This window comes from Anser anser (assembly GCF_964211835.1).
Source record: "Anser anser genome assembly, chromosome: 8".
Lineage (NCBI taxonomy): Eukaryota > Metazoa > Chordata > Aves > Anseriformes > Anatidae > Anser > Anser anser.
The window spans coordinates 19757694-19774436 of NC_139728.1; the positions used below are offsets into that span (position 1 = coordinate 19757694).

At 39.2% G+C, this 16743-nt stretch overlaps 1 protein-coding gene and 1 long non-coding RNA gene across 8 annotated transcripts in view; one reads left to right on the top strand and one right to left on the bottom strand.

The window, feature by feature from the left end:
* The window catches only part of LOC310903338 (vitellogenin-1), a 45131-nt gene extending 40501 nt beyond the window's left edge, over positions 1 to 4630 (top strand). For 4 of the 7 annotated variants that reach the window (XM_083846426.1, XM_083846427.1, XM_083846425.1 and 1 more), the window contains 3 exons: positions 103 to 262; positions 1461 to 1622; positions 4339 to 4629. In XM_083846426.1, the coding sequence (XP_083702552.1) occupies positions 103 to 262; positions 1461 to 1622; positions 4339 to 4457 (441 nt within the window). In that variant the 3' untranslated portion in view covers positions 4458 to 4629. Of the gene's footprint in view, positions 1 to 102; positions 263 to 1460; positions 1623 to 4338 lie in introns of all 7 variants that reach the window. The other 3 variants (XM_083846430.1, XM_083846429.1, XM_083846431.1) reach the window with 2 other exon arrangements.
* Positions 4631 to 4861: 231 nt separating this feature from the next.
* Positions 4862 to 16743, bottom strand: part of LOC310903340 — a 36366-nt gene continuing 24484 nt past the window's right edge. Inside the window, exons 3-4 of the long non-coding RNA XR_014587468.1 lie at positions 7866 to 7935; positions 4862 to 7294 (exon numbers count right to left, since the gene is read on the bottom strand). This is a non-coding gene — a long non-coding RNA (uncharacterized lncRNA). The remainder of the gene's footprint in view (positions 7295 to 7865; positions 7936 to 16743) is intronic.

Here is a 16743-nt window from a genome sequence, read left to right on the forward strand (position 1 = left end):
TGGGGCTTTTTTTCAAGGTTACTGCTTTTTTCCCATGTAGTTCCTTGGCAATGTAACAGACAAGCACTTCAGTATTCACTACAAAGGTGTGTTATTTTATAGGTTACTGTTGCTGCATGGATGAGAGGAAAGACCTGTGGAGTTTGTGGAAATAATGACAGAGAAAAGCACAATGAACTCCTAATGCCAAATCATAAACTGGCACACAGCTCTTCTGCTTTTGTTCATTCATGGGTATTGCTAGAAGAAACCTGTTCTGGTGGTGAGTAGATCTAAAAACAATTTATACTTGGGGAGAATACAATTTCAGTTTTCTTCTGCCAATAACTGGAAAGAATTTAAAAAAAAAAAAAAAGGCACGATATATCTTTTACTTTAAAAAAGACAATAGCAATATATAACCATTGTAACTTCATTAACTGTTTAAAACAGTGCCTATAAAAACAGAGAATATACAATAAAGCAAAAGTATTTGTATCATGTGCAGTTCAATGTTAAATAATTGATTCTACTATAATTTCTCACACTGAGTAGCTTTTTTCTTGGAGAGGCAAAATCAGACCTAATCTTGCCTCAACTAAAGTCAGTGTGATTTTCACCACTGAGACAAGGCAGCTTCATCTGTTGTCTGTAGACTTTATCTAATAAAACAAGTTGCATACTATGAATGCCGTAGGTCAAATCTTAAGATTATGTAAATTTTCAGAGTGATCAAAATTAAATTTTTGTTCTGCATCATCCGAGGGTGCAATCTCAGGGAAATATTTAGAAATACTCCTAAGGTAAGAATTTCCTCTCACATGGAGCGGGAAGAATAATGATGGTCTCCCATAACATCAATACAGTTTTGTTCCACAGGTCTCCACTTACCTTGGACCTGAAACAACTTTATTGAAGTTAATGGTTGTTTTCTCCTTGACTTCGTTGGCAGTAGAATTGTACTTATCAGTATGTCAGAAAACAGAGTCATAGCTTGGATCCTGTTAAGTTACATTATACCTTTCTAGTGAGATAATTGCAGCATTATAAAAATCATCCAATACAAAAATTATCCTTGATGTTATTATATAAATGCTGCCATTTTTTTTATCCATTCACAACAGTTGACATTTTTCCTAATGCAATGAAGTAGCCATTGTGCTTGCAGTATCTATTCTTAATAGCTTTCAGACATGAGAGGTTATTTTCTGTGTATTATGTAGTTCTAAAAAACTGGATATACATGATTCCATTTGGGTTATATTGTGCAATTACATTTTAAAAATAGCTCCCCTTTCAGAATCTTTCTTCTATCCCCCAACTTATTATCATCCTATCTTGATAACCTCGCTACTGTGAGAATGGTTTGTCAGGGACCTGTGTTTTAATAAAAGCTGAAGAGAAAATATGGACCTTTATTATTGCAAGGATCGATTGGGATTTATTTCTACAATTTTAACTAACTTTCCTTTTCCTCTTAGGGTGCAAACTGCAGCGCAGTTATGTGAAGCTGAATCGAAATCCTACTATTGATGGAGAGGAGTCTACGTGCTATTCTGTTGACCCAGTACTGAAATGTATGAAAGACTGTACTCCAATCGAAAAAACTTCTGTTAAGGTTGGCTTCCACTGTTTCCCAAAAGGTATGATATTTTTCTCTTTCTGTGTCACATATTGTAGGAGCTCTGACAGAGTACTCGAAAGAAAAAAAAACACAGCACAGCCACGCACAAACCTGTATTGCTCCAGCTCCCCTCTGAGCTGCTGTTTTTAATCCCATTAGTATTTGCTATAACCACTGACAGCACTGGCTAGCTAAAAGCTAGTTTAGGTGATGGCAGGTAGCATCATCTGAGAAAAACATTTGAGGTGGTAAAAGGGGCAACAGAGATCGATAATTTTTTTTTTCACATTTTCAGGATCTCCATAAAGTTGTGATAAGCAACAGTAAGTCCTTTTATGCACATTACAGCCTGCAATTTTGTGTAGACCAGGGCAAGCAAGGCAACTGAAAGTCAGTCAAGTAGTGTGACATGACTGCTGTGATTAGGCTGCCATGCTATGCCACTGTGCAATACATCAGCAAAAAACACATTGCTGAAATGTTCTCTAGATTGTTCCAAAAAATGGTTTGTTTTTGAAGGTATTTTATACAGACATACTTGTGCCCCAGATTTTTTAAAATATTGAGCCTTTTTCTCCTTTCACTTATACGAATTTGTCATGGATGCAATGCATCATCTAACACAGGTTTACAGTACAGTTATACAAGTTTGAGAGGAGAATCCAGCCTTGAATCTATAGATATTTCTGGTGCATTCTTTCCTAAATCTTTTAATGGATCACATAGTACATAGGTACTGTGCACTAATAGTTTCTCATAGCTCCCTGAGAAGAGAATAGATGCTAGATGCATCCTTTTATGAAAAGAAAAAGACACCCTAAGAAACAAACAAACAAAAACTTCCAAAATCTTATCATATCCATGTTTCACAGATTTCTTTTGTGTTTCCAAGTCTATATCTCTGAAATGTCATCACCCCAGGCCACTCACTGCCTCAGAATAATATGTTGTAATAAAGCTGTCTCATTCTCTCACAAAAATGTGTTAGAAAAGAGGAAAATCAGAGAAGGAAAAAAAAAAAAAAAAAAGATACATTAGTTGTCTCAACCACTGCTGCTTTTACAGCAACTGCAGGCTTCTCTGGTTCATTTACTGAACCAGAGGCTGGGAAGTGTGCTAGCATCACTCCTAATCAAGGGCTTTTTTATTTATTTATCAGGAAGAGGAGAAGGAGGAAGGGAAAAGATGCCATTTGAGTTTTTGTAGCAAGGTGATTGCTTTTCCTCAGGCTAGGGCTCAATACGAATGCAGGGCCAGCCCTTAAAATCTGGCCTTTTTCTTTCTTTGATCAATGACATGGAGAAGCAACAGAAAGAAAATCCCCATCTTTCCCAAGCTGTGAATACGTATTTGCATACACAGGACAAAAACCTTTTCTCAGCTCTTTATATGAGAACTCAGACTTGATAGTCTGCTGTCTCAAAAGACAGGGACTCTTTCACTGTCACAATTGACAGAAGGATAAAATGAAAAGGTGCAAATGAAGGGTGCAAAATTGCCTGTTGTCCTCAAATCAGTGAGCCTATAGTCTTAGGATCCTGACTGAGGCTGATTTCATTCCATGTCTAAATTCGTATACCAGTTCACATTTTAAACATGCCACAAGTCCTACCCATATGGATGATAGTTACTCAGCCATGATCCAGTTAGCCCAGGGAACTGTTTCCTACATAGATATGAACATAGACAGACCCACAGAGTACCCTCAGGCATAACAAGAATCAAAGTATGTAAAAAACAGACCTTAGACTTTCATAGCAGATCTCATTTCATAGCTTGAAAATATTATGCATTTTTTAAAAAGCATCTCAAGCACGTTTCTGGGAAATATTAAATTTCAAAGTAGTTATAGAAAAGAAGAAAAAAAACTACCATGCTTCAGGTTGGACAGTAATTCACCCAAGGAAGGTGTGAACATTTCAGGAGATTAGTAAGTGACCAGGAGATCAAAAAGTGACCAATAGAGCCCACACCCAGCGGTATCCAACTTCCCTGTGATAAGAGATGGCATGTTAAAAATGTATTGATCAACTGAGGGATAAAACAAATAGAAGTAAAATTATGAAAGCTTTACCCATTGTGATTATGCAAACAATCTAAATGGATGTTCTAATATTATTCCAGCTGCAATGATAAACCTCCAACTATCTAAGAATATTTATTGGGAGGATGAATATTATCATTCCATTTAGATTATTTCAGCATTAAAGGAAATGGCTTATTCAAGCTGCTGTTGATAAAGCAGTATGGTAAGGTTAATACTGCAACTGACAATGCTCTGTCAGATTTCACAGTATATGGGAAACTTTAATTAAAAGTTTATGAACCTCTGAAAATTCTCCAAAGGGCTTATCCTTCAAGATGAACTTCGACAAATAATCAGCTGAAGTATGCAGTGATATGCAGCAATAACATAAAAAGAGATTGCTGATGTGTATTGGTATGAGGTGGTCTTTCTTTGAAAGTGGCTACCTCCTCCAGCACTTTTACTGGCTCCTGCCTGTTGTCATTGTGCTTCATGAAATGTTATTCGTTTTGTTTTTAGGGAAGTATTATAGTAATTATATCATGGATGAAAATCCTGCTCCAAGTCAATGAGTCAGTTAGATGTCAGTTGTGGGGGCAGGCTTTCATTCTTTACTTGATGAGGGAGTTGGCAGCCATCAAAACAGTATTTCCATGAAATGTGTTAATTTGCTTGATGTTCGTTAACAATGGCTTTGCTCTTCTGACAGATACTGCTGTAAGCCTGCTGGAATGGCAGAGAAGCAGCGATAAGAAATCTGCATCTGAGGATGTTGTGGAGTCTGTGGATGCTGACATTGATTGTACCTGCACTGGCGACTGTAGTTAAGCTAAATTCCTTAGTGTTGTGCTATAGATGTATTACAGAAATAATTGAATAGCTGGTCAGGTAAGAAGGAATGTAATAGTTGTAGCAAAATATTAAGAAATGTGCTTGAAGAAAGTAAGCTTACTGCATTGCATCCGAAGTCAGATGCATTATGTACAGTCTGCACTGCTTAATAAATATGTTGTTCATTAAATAAGTATTCATGTGGACTCTGTCTTTATTTTTCCCTATCAACAAAACAATCAGACCAACTATAATATTATCCAGAAATTCTGCTTCTTTTTATCTGAAATATAATTACAGCAGTCCTCTCTTAAAATTATGTTCACTAGGTGATGAAAGGAAAACATGATTACGGCTACTGCTAACATTCCATTGTGTAGAGAATTTCATATTTAGCATACTAAAGACACAGTAAGCATTTGTTTTCTTTTATGTTTTATGGTAAAGAGCAAAGTCTGTTCTTGGAACCATTCTGCAAAAAAATACATTTTACTCCCAGCAAGACCATTAGCCTTAGTACATTCTAAAAAGGAATGAATTGGACTGCTAGACTCCCACTGTAGCTTTCCAGAGAGCTATAGTGTGTGACACAGTCACCATTTTGATTTAAATTTCAATGGATGTGCTGTTACTTCATGAGCTAAAAGTATGAATAGGATTTTTTTTTCTTTTTTTGGTTTACCATTTCCTATTGTGTATCTATGAAAATGATGCCTTCAAAAACTTCAGGGAACAATAATACATAAGGTAGCATTCCAAATACTCCAAAAAATAATATATATATATATATATAAATGTAAGATCAATAGCATCATAAAGCTAAAATAAAGAGAGACAGTCAGACTGTGTTTAACCAGTGGAGTGTCAATCTGCTAGCTCTCACTAGGCCTATGCAGAAAGGCAATTCCCTCCCACCCCAGGGGAGCAAGATTAGGTGGCACCTTCACACCCCCTGTGATGGCACAATATCCCTTCCCCTTGGACACAAATCGGCTGTGCGGTGAGCTGTGACGTGCTCCATAACAGGCAGTAGCTGCCAGCACACTCTTCCAAGAGAAGCCTTAGCATGGGCAAGGTAGCGCTGAACCCAAATGCTGCCAGGAAGCTGTCATTAAAGAAAATGCTTCTCCTAACTAAAAAACTGAGTTATCAGAAAGAGGAGGACTGACGACTAAATAGCTGAACAATTACAGAATAACATTTTTCAGTGCTTTTCGTTCAAGAGCAGAAACATGAGTAAAGTAGTACTTCTCTTGCTCTCTCTCAGTGCAGCTTGAAACTAGCTTGAAATTAAACAAGATGCAGTTTTTCCTCAGCGTACTGAGTACTCTCCCAGCCTCCTGAGGATAAGCAGCAGTTCAGGGATATAGAGGGCACAAGAGAGTTACCTGCCCCTTCCCCTTCACTCAGCCTTTACTTAGTCTATACGCTGTGTTTGAGAGCCTTCACATATACTGGGCCTTTATTCAGACAGCCAGTTCTCTCTATTCAACAGCTTTTTTTGCTGTCAAGCATGTTCAAACTCACTCAGACCAATAGCATGAGCTTTTGCACTGTTTTAATTTGTAATAAAGTTTTCACAAATTCCCTGTACAAAAGCTGTGTTTTGCTAACTCATCAGGATTGCTACACTGAAGAAAAAAAAAAAAAAGGTAGCTGCAAACAAGAAGAGAAAGAAAGAATACTACATTCCACTTCCCTTTAAAATCACACTAATATTACACCTTGAGAGCCCTTTTCTTTCTGGTATTGTATTCACTGTGACTTATGGGAGATTTTGCCATTGACTTTCATAGGATCAGACTGGAGTCTGCCGTCTTTAATCCAACACCTTTCCTTTTAATCTGCTTGTTTACAAAAGAGAAACTTTTGCCAGTCAACCACTTCAGATAAGACAAAGGCAGTGAAGAAATGTAGTGAGGGAAGAAAAATTAACTTTCATGCTCAACTACTAGAATAGGAATTTAGCAGCAGCAAAGAGCCATTAGTAAGTGAAGTAATTCTGCTTGCAGTAAAACACAGAAGCATGACACTAATTAACAATGATCAAGCTGGGATATACAATACCAAAAATACAAGCAACTCATAAAGGCAAATGCCTTCTCCCGGAAACAATTTACAAACTGTTAAACTCACTGGAAAAAAACTTCAAGGCCTGATCAATGGCCTTAAATTAGCCTCTTTTACAATGATGATATATAGTACATCCTGTACAGTCTTAAAAATCACTGAGCATGCCACGTAAGGTCTGTCCCTGGCGAAGCACCACTTTGGCTCCTGCACTGACAAAAAGGCATCTCCAGTGCCTCAGCAGTTAAATGGAGCCACCAGAGTGGCTTCACGTCTCTTCCTGCTGATGGCAGAAAAAGGTATCTCCCATGCTAAAACCACACACGTGCCTCTCCCCCAGCAGAAGCTACTCTGTCAGCACTTCCACTGGCTGTGCTATTAATAAACAACAAAGCCCCCACCAGCAGGATGCTGCCTGCTGTGCCTCGAGCCCACCAATCCTAAGGAAACACCTAGATCACACACTCTCCCAGACACGAAGAAGGAAAGACAAAAATGTCCCCTATGGCAGACCTTGGCCAAGGAATCTGTGCCCCATCACCCTACAAGTAACACAGCCAGGCTTGGGTGCAGGGTCAGACAGAGGGGAAGCAGTCACTAGAAAAACCTAAGCACACACCTGGGCTGTCCAGGGCATGGGGTAGACGCAGCTCCTCCTGTTTCCATCTCGAAGGGGCAGCGTTCATCTCTGTCTGGTTCCTGTTAATTGGCACCCTCTTGCTGAGGCAGTTGAATACCCGTGACTGATTCCATTGATGTTGCAGCTGTAAAATCCAAATATAATGAACGTTAGTAAAGCCAGAGGTTGGCACCAGGCACAGCAAAGCAAAACATTGACAATCACCCCATCTTGCCAATAGAATTAAGAACATTAACAGTACAAGTGTGAAAAAGCTCTTCTGGAGTTTCTTATGCGCCACATAGACATTTCCAACTCATCTGGGAGGATATCTAGAGTCCAGATTTAAACCTCATTTAGAAATCGTGCTTGTCCTATCTTATAACGCAAACAAGAGTTATGTAGCCTACCAAGTATTAAAATGTATATTTCACAGGCTGAGCTTTTATACACTCTACTTTTCATTCCTAGTACTTCTAAATGATACGCATTAATGAACTTTGGACTTTACTGTAGTAAACAAGGAAAACAAACATGGAAATATATATGCACTCCAGTATTGCTTAAAAACATGAGTGCCAGAAAAAAAGATGCAGGTCTAAGCATAGGCAAGGCTTGAGCCCTAATTCTGCCTATACAGCTCTGTAATGTGGTTTTGCATGAGGATGGGGATTTCCATGCCTCATTTTCTGCATCAGAAGGATATGACTACTTACCTACTTGATGGAGTCAGAAATGCATATGAATTTATAGTCCCGTATGCCTTTTGCAAGTTCTTCAGTGATTCTACAGATGAAAAGTAAATTTTTCCACTAGATCTCATAACCACACGAGTATATTTTATTGCTAGGTTGAAGGTTTTCATTTTCAGATTCATCCAACTGTAAAATAACTATACATTCGCAAAAAAAAAAAAAAAAATCAAAAACAATGTACTTAATTTGTTCATGGTCAGCTTTGGTTAAACCTTAGTGGATTATTCATAAAAGCCTAGAATTGGATCCTGCTATTACAGTAAGATAGGCAAAAAACTGTTGGAGACACAGTCTTTTGTATCCTAGACAAAGGCAACAAACCTTTTGTCCATCAGACCAGGCTCTTTTGATTCACTAATTTTAAATGACACAGTGACTCTCAGGAAAGCTCAGTCATTGTGCCCTGGAGAAAGGATCTGCAGTATGAGAGGAAAGGATAAAACCGTTAATATCAGACTCCTCCTGGAAGCGAAATGCCTGCTCCCCAGTACGACCAACAAAAAAGAAAAAATAACTTGGACAATTCCAACCCCACTGAAGTCAATGGTTAAACTCAACAGATCCAGGCTTTTACTCAGCACGTTTAAATGAGTTATTAAATGAACTTTAGTTGTCCCTAAAAATAAATGCACTGTGTGGATCTAAGCGTAGCTGATGAATAAGAAACCTCGGGAATCCAGCATATACGATAGAGCTAAAACCAGAGACAGCACAGAAGGTTGCAGGAGAGTAGCTATTAGTGGCCAGTCTGTATGTTGAATCTCAAGGTCTCTCATGCCATCTACAGGCTTTTTTGTTTACTAGCAGCAGTTTAAATCTTTCTTCTCCAGGTTTATTTATAGGTCTGATACATTCCAGGCAGTTTTATATAAATTCTAATCAAGGTTTGAGGTGGTGTTTTTTTCCCCACTAACCTCCACACTTGATTACTATGTGTTTTTTTTCCTGTGAGTACATTACAATTCTGTACCTTTCTGAGCATCATTTCACATTGTCTCTGGAGGAAAAAGACATTGCCTAAGACATTCTCATTTCTGTTATTGCTGGATAGGCAGTAATTATATTGCAAGCAGGGCTGGGAGAACAGTTTACTAGAAAATCCAAAGATGTTCAAAAAGAGTACTTATGGTCCTTCTTCAACCAGTCTGAAAGGCTGTTATTTTGGTACCTCAAAATGCTTTAATGCACGAAAAACCACCTGGTTTTCCTGCTTTTTCCCTTGCAGTTCACTTAGCTGTAATTCACATTGAGCACTTATATGTCCTAATATTATTAAGTTTATTTTCAGATGGATTTGGGGAAGCAGGAATTATATACACACATAGATAGATCTGATCACAGCACTTCCCTTCATTATCCGTAGCCTGTTTCTTCCACCACCTCAGTTTTCTTTTCCCATTTATCATTGCACACTGGTCTGTTCAGCTTCTCTAAGGAGGACAAATGTGGGCATCCCAGCATTCCTTCACCAAACCTGCAGGAACAACCCCTGAGCCAGGGGGAAGAAGGCAGCTCTGTATCTGTGCACCCAGACTGGAAGCTATTCAGGCAGCTTTAAAATTCAGATTGTACGCTATGTTAAAACATCAGCTTGTGGAAGCTTTCAGAGTTCTACAGACTTTCTCTCTCTTTTCTCACTGTTTTCCTTCTCTGTTACCTTTCACTCATCTATGACTACAAACCAGGCCAGGGACATGTGTGACACAGTCATTGTAAAGTGAGGTTTTAATGTTAGGGAAAGGATGGAGTTCAGAGCCCATAAGGAGCCTGAACATCCAAAACCTCTGCAGATTACCCTGGACTACTCCAATTGCCATCTGTATAATCAAGGCTACATGAAACCAAAATTCTTCACAGTAGCAGCTAACTGGGACTCATCAGGATATGTGTAAGTCAACTTCGGTCCTGTTATTAGATAGCCATGCTCTCTACTGTATTTGGCTTTGCCTTAATGCAGATTGTGATACTTTGAAGAAAGAATAATCAGACAGCATGAAGCCCTGAGTCCTGCATGAACTCTGCAAGAGTTACCATAACAAACACAATGCTAAATTAGGGTGCTGAAATAATGACCCATGAGCTTTTGCCACATCCTTGTTTTATCTCAAGCTTCAGAAACTTCTGTTCTGAAGCTTCAGAGCACTTTCATGACTCCTAAAATCTTCTGGGTAATGAAATGAATTTCAAAATATAGTAAGTGGTGAGAAATGCATGAAATGTTGTGACTAGCACCTCTCAAACTGATCTTTTTTTTTTTTCGCAAATTATTTTGTCCATATATCATCTTAATCTTTGCAAGTCGAAGTAACCCAGTGTTATTTACAGACATTACATAAAGCAATGTTTAAGTGCCTTGTTTAGCAACAGTCATATCTGTCTCTTATGTGGCTGAAAATTTACTCTAGCAAGAGACGCTTTGATGCTTTGTTTTCTCACCAGCTGATAAAAAGATAATTACATCAAAAGGAACACAAAGAAGAAATTGAGCTGAATAAGCTAACACTAGAATTCAACTTAGATTCCTGCTTACATGATCCAAACAAAACTATTAATGTTTAAAATACGTTCATGACCATGAGACTTTGGAGATGATATACATATTAGATTCACTATGGGCATAAGAGATTGATGCAAACTCAGGCTAGGGCTGGAACAAGCAGTAAAATGCTTACTTTACCATGACACTAACCTCTCTATATTACTTTAGACTCATTGCAGATACCTTGATATCTCTGAATGCTGTTTCACCGTTAAACTCTGTAATGCAGCTGTACCACTTCCATTTGATCCTAATCTGGACATCCCTATAGCATGCTACATAGTGCTCTAATTGTCTCTTATGATTACCTGTATCACACGATCTAACTTTCATTTGTCTGAACCGGTGTTCAATCTAGGTCTCACATCTCAGGTGACTGTTCAACCCATTCAATCCTTGTAAGAAAATAGGTGGAAACCACTGTTGTATCACTGACTGAGTGTAACCACAGATACTGTGTTTTTGTAGGTCTCACTGACACAGATTAAAGGTGCTGAGGGAAGACATCTAGTGTGAGGCTCCTCATCTGTCCTGCATGAGACAGGGCTAAGCCCTGTGGCTATTCCAACACTTCTGAGCAGATGCAAGGATGCTCTTTAGGGTGCTGGAGAGCTGCACAAGTTGTGAAAATTAGACACTTACAGGCCTTGCTACTTACAGGTACAGGAGAAAGTATTTAGGATTTCAGTCTAACCACCCACATTGCATACAGTTTTTTTTATTTTCCTTTGTGAAGCTGGGCATCAGTCAATGCTAGTTCTTCACATTGGAAAATTCTGATGCGACCAAACTGAAAGGCTCTGGAGGAATTAATTGGTGACCTTGCCTGACAGACCAAAATAAATCTGGCAGGCAGGTTGCCCCCTTTGCCAAGTCCTTAGATCCCCAGCTGCAACTGTACGGATTACATAGCTCCCAGGGCCAGGTAAGGATGCCAACTCCTATCCAGCTAAGAGCCAGCTCCTGCACGCTGCCTCCTGCCTTCAGCTTGGCTCTGCAGGCTCCTAAGCATGCCCAGGGCCAGCTGGTTAGCACCAGGCAGACAGGGAACCTGGCACTCTCTCCACCTTTTGGCCAGCTGGTGGATCGACAAAATGGATTGCTCCACTCATGAGAAATGCTGGGATGCTGATGTCCCCCTCCTGCGCAGAAGGAGAGGCAGCATGACGAGCCCAAACCCCTGGGACAGAGTTCCCCTGTGCAGAGAGCAGGAGTTGTTCTCTGTTTCAGCCTCTTCACTTGTGCTGGGGACTGAGGGTGAAATGTTATGGGGCTGCTTCATCTGTATTTGTGAAGGAATCTGAAGCCCAAAGTACTATTTCTTATATAATTCTGCATCACATCACATCTATCTCATTACAGGTAGGCACTGAATAGATGAATCAGTTTAGCCACCAGTGGAGGCAAAACTCAGTGTTTTGTGGGATATTCAGTCCTACTAAACCTGCACCTTTACATGAATAAACACCTAGAGAGAAAATCCTGGCCTAGCCAGTACTGATTTATATGGTTTCTCATCATTTTTAAAAATTCTACCACCAATTCTAAGGCTAAATCTTTTATGGTGCAAAGGTTTAAACGTCACCTTCACTCACTCATGCTACACATTTTCAGCACTCCAGTGGAGTGGTTGAAATGTGCACATTTTTGTTCCTCTTGAATTCCCTGCCTTACCGTTAGTATCCTTTTGGACAACATTCAGAGAAACTCCTTGCTTAAAAGCCCCATTTTAAGATTTTATTTGTGATTAATATATAAATGCAACTGATCCATTTTGAGATCAATTGACCAGGACAGTATGACTGAACTGCCACATCTATGTTGGCAATAAAAATATTTTGTTGTAATTGTGTCCACCCCTCTGCCACTGTTCCAGTCAGCAAGTCCTCCTTTAACTGCAGCTCTGCATCAAGCACTACTAGCTGCAAACGTAGCTGTGTTTAGCCAAGGTACCAAAACTCATATTTTAGCTCTGGAAAACCTTCATCCAGTAAGGCTGTCATTATGTTTCCACCATTCTACAAGCACTTTATCCTAAGGTAATTGAGATGGTTAAAAAAAAAAAAAAAAACGAAACAAGAAAAGAAAGGAAAAAAAATACTACTTTTTTAAAACTAACTGCTACAAGTGTTTGGAATGGGTTTGGGTGTGTTTGGAATACAGATGAAGTGGGATCACCACCAGTCAGCCCCCTCAGGAAGATACCTGATAATTTCCCCATTACATCATTCTTGAATTTCATTCTTTTCCTCAATATTTGCATTAACACCACTGAACTCATTGTTCAAAAAAAAAAAAAAAACTGTAAAAAATAATGTTTCTTCTGCTGCAGAAATGTTGGTAGATCATTTAAAACAGCGTATGAGAAACAAAATATGTAGCATAGTCTGCCATATTAATCCAATGACTCAAGTCTGAAAACTGCAATAATTTCTCTGAATGACAGACTGAGAGGTTGCTTACTTGGTTATCACATAGCAATTTCACAGCTACTGGGTTTCATTACCCCCTTCCCTTCCCAAAAGATTTTCTTCATATGAAAAGACCTTTCACTTTTAGTCCTACTTTAAGTTCTTCTCTTTGCCTGAGTTCTTGAACATTCTATTTGTAGGACTTCTTGTTACCCAGAAGACAGGTTCATAATGAAAGGGCTACATAATCAAGTGTGTTTCAACTAGCTGAACATATTCCTACAGCAAAACCCCAGGAAACTGAATTGCAGCCTCCCCACCCCACCCCCCCAACTCTTACCAACTGCCATTGGCCTTATCTTCCAGATAAGACACTTGGTGGTCTCCTCTCTCCTCCTCCTTGGTGCAGCACGGAAAGCGGGCTTATTCACACTTTGCTCTGACCTCTACGTGAGAAAAAGTCTTCCCTGTACATTTATAGGCTCACAGTAAAGGCTGATAAATAAACTGAACCATGAATTAAACAAGAGTAAAATGAAATCCATTAGCTATGCTCTCTGCAGAGCACCCTTCTTGCACTGGCTCCTGGGGGTCCATAGTTAGCAAACTCTGTACCACTAGAGGGCAAACTTGACCAAGACATTTTAAAAAAGAAATTTCTGTACATTAATATAGAATTGATTTCAATTATGGCTTATTGTATGAGAAGACTTTTTTTCTACCTGTACCTTTAGAGAAGATATAGTAATGGTATCACAAACCTTGCATTTGACACACAAAGTATTCACAGTTGCACCTGTGCCAAAACACATTGTCACTTCATTACGTGTGGCCCTAAATATTTTATAAATATGTAAGTTAAACCTTCTTCTCAGATAATCAAATAAGACCTGGCATACACCTTGATAAGAGTCAAACCACATAAAAACAAACTAGATATATGATTTTGAAATATATATTTATAGTAACCCATCATAATATTTCCAGAAAATTGTTGGGGATCTCCTATTAAAGAAGTGATAAAATGAAAAATCTACACTGTTTCTATAAGTCACTAGCCTGGTTTCCATCTCATTCTGAGTGAACACGTTGGCAGTTCAAGCCTGGTTCAATAGCTCTTTACAATGGTTTCAGAGTCTGTTTCTGGAGCTAGTTGTTATCACATAATATGGGCAGTTAGCTATTCAACATTAGGATACAGGAGGTAGGTTTTAGTGCAATAAAATAAAAGGAAGAAAGTAAAAAACATACAAAATGCATAGAGAATAACTCAAGATGTAATTCACACTACTAAGAAGATTTTTTTTTAAATATAATTTCTTGAAAGGTTTGTGCAGGTGATTCGCCTAATGGAAAGAAATTACAGTTTTGGAAAGATCCTGCTGCCTTTTAAACTGCAGAATTGGTATCAAAGCTCAGAAGTGGGCGAGTCTGTTCTCCCTTTATGTGTAAGCAAGGCAATATTTTTCATCAAAGGGAGGTCCAGCATCACAACTACAATGAGATGCAATTCCACGGATGTCTCAGGAGTTGCATCTGCTTGCAGTGGCAGTAAATGTGACCCCCCAGTGTCAGGATTTTATAAAGATTAGGCCAGCAAGCACGTAAAATACCAAGAGCTACAGGAAATTTTCAGCATTTTCCTTCAGCTCCTCAGAAGGGAAGTTGTCAAAGTAGCTGTCTGCTAAACATATCATCTGCCTTACTATAGAAAGAAGGATGTCAACACTGCATGTCAAATCCAACCCTGAGATGTATTTTTTAATGGGCAGGATCTGACTTAGACAGATCCCAAATCTCTCTGCAATTACCTGCATCTGTAGGAAAGGCACAAAAGGATTTATCTTAAAGAGCTCTCAAACTATTTTCCAGCCTGCTTTTTGTGACAGAAGCAAAGTAAAAATCTTAGGAAAATATTTTCAGAGGCATTGTTTGAGGACATCACAAGTTTTAGTTGCTCCCATGCCTTCACACCAGCAATAGTGCCACTCAGGGGCAAGAGGGGTGAAGACTTCGGCCAAAGATAGTTTGCCCTCAGCCACCACCTCTCCTGGAGGTCTGGCCACCCCTCTCCTGTGAGCTCTAGCCCTCTGTCAGTGCTCACATGGCATGACACAAGATGGTTTTCCGGAAAGAGACTATTCAGTAGAATAACCACCGGAACTATTCCTCTATTACTATAGCCTTCACAAAAAGTGTTTGGGATGATCCAGTGTGAACTGAAATAAATGCTTATCCTTAAGCCAGGGCCCCTTCAAACATATGCTGGGAAGAAGGCAGGGGGAGCTGCACAGAAATACAAGTACATTAATACATAAAGCTGTACATTTTCAAGGAATTTCATTTTCACCAGAGTAACCTGTCAAACATGTAGCACGTCCCCCAGCATGTACATCAAGGGATCTGCAAGGGATCTGGGAACAGACACTGCTTACGGAAGCCAATGCTCACATTTGCAAAAGTGGCAATTAAATTAATTCATACCAACATGGACTATCACCTTTCCCTGTTGGTCTTCCTACTCAACAAATATTCCAAACACAAGCAATAATGTGACCTAAAGCCTAAACTATGAGATAAGAAGTGCTCTAGCTTCCAGGCATCCTTCCTGCAAGCAAAGGGAAATCACACCAGCCAGGTGTGATAGTCATCATGTTTCATAGCTGGTTTCTCAGGTTCATTTTTCACATCCCACTGCAGATGGTCACTTCAGAGCTGTATCCAGCCCATATAGCTAATTAATTACACTGTATTATCCCAAGAGCTGGTCTACACATGAAAATCAACAATGATGGCAGTTCAGAATTATGACATCTGATCCTTCACAGCCTTTGTCTCATTTTTACACTTGAACAACAAGAAACATACAAAGCCCTAATGCGGCTATTTACAAAAACATTGTGAATGCTTACTGAGAAAAAAAAAAAAATAAAAGCAGAACCAAGGCTTTATGGCTAAAGGATATATTAGCATTTAAAACTGATCTGTATTCTCTCTTAAACTGGGTTCACTGACTATATAATAAATGGGCTTAGGTGGTCCAGGGAAGTAAAACTCACAATAGGTTTTGCAAGTGTCTATGAATTCTTAGAAGACAACCACCAAGGAACTGTCCGTATTAAAACCAGAAGTGTGCAAGTAGGAAGGGATGGGATGGCACATCAGTCGCTTAGCCAGCACACGCTGTTCCTTCCTGTCTTCTCCCCTCCCTTCTTAGACACTGAAATCGTTAAGAGATGTGTATAATTTCAGCACGTTTCAAAATTTTAGAAGGGGGAAAAAAGACTTTGAATTGTCAGATTATGCTGGAAGGGGCCACAAGTATGGCAGAAATAGAGTACCACTGCTTCCCAGCTGACGTGCTCATGTATGTGACCTGAGCACCTTCCTAAAAAGAATTTTTCCTTCATTTTAGAGGAAAGGATACTCTGGTGCCAAACAAATGGGCAGCTTTCTAGGAACAGTTCCCCAGACCACCTTCCTGCGATTGCTTCTGATTGAAGACAGCACAAGAATTCTGTTTTGCACAAAGGCATTAGGCAGAAAAGCTTTAATTATTAAAAGAGTGTGAATTAAGCAGATACTGTGCTGCACCTACAGAGCCTTGGTGAGAAGGAGATCTGTAAACAGAATTATTATTTCATCAACACAGTAGACTCCTCACTTAATGGCTCACTAACTGGGCCAGAGATGAGATTCGATGCGAAGAAATCAATGACTCAAAGCAAGAGATTCAGCAAATATGAAACACCTAGTGCTTAGCTCTTAGGATTGCATATTGTCTCCTATGGAAGTGACTCATATCATGCAGGGAGAAAATAACACTCCTGCTGCTGCGTCCAACTGTAGCCATAGGAGATAACACTGAACTGGTGCTTGCTAGCACTAG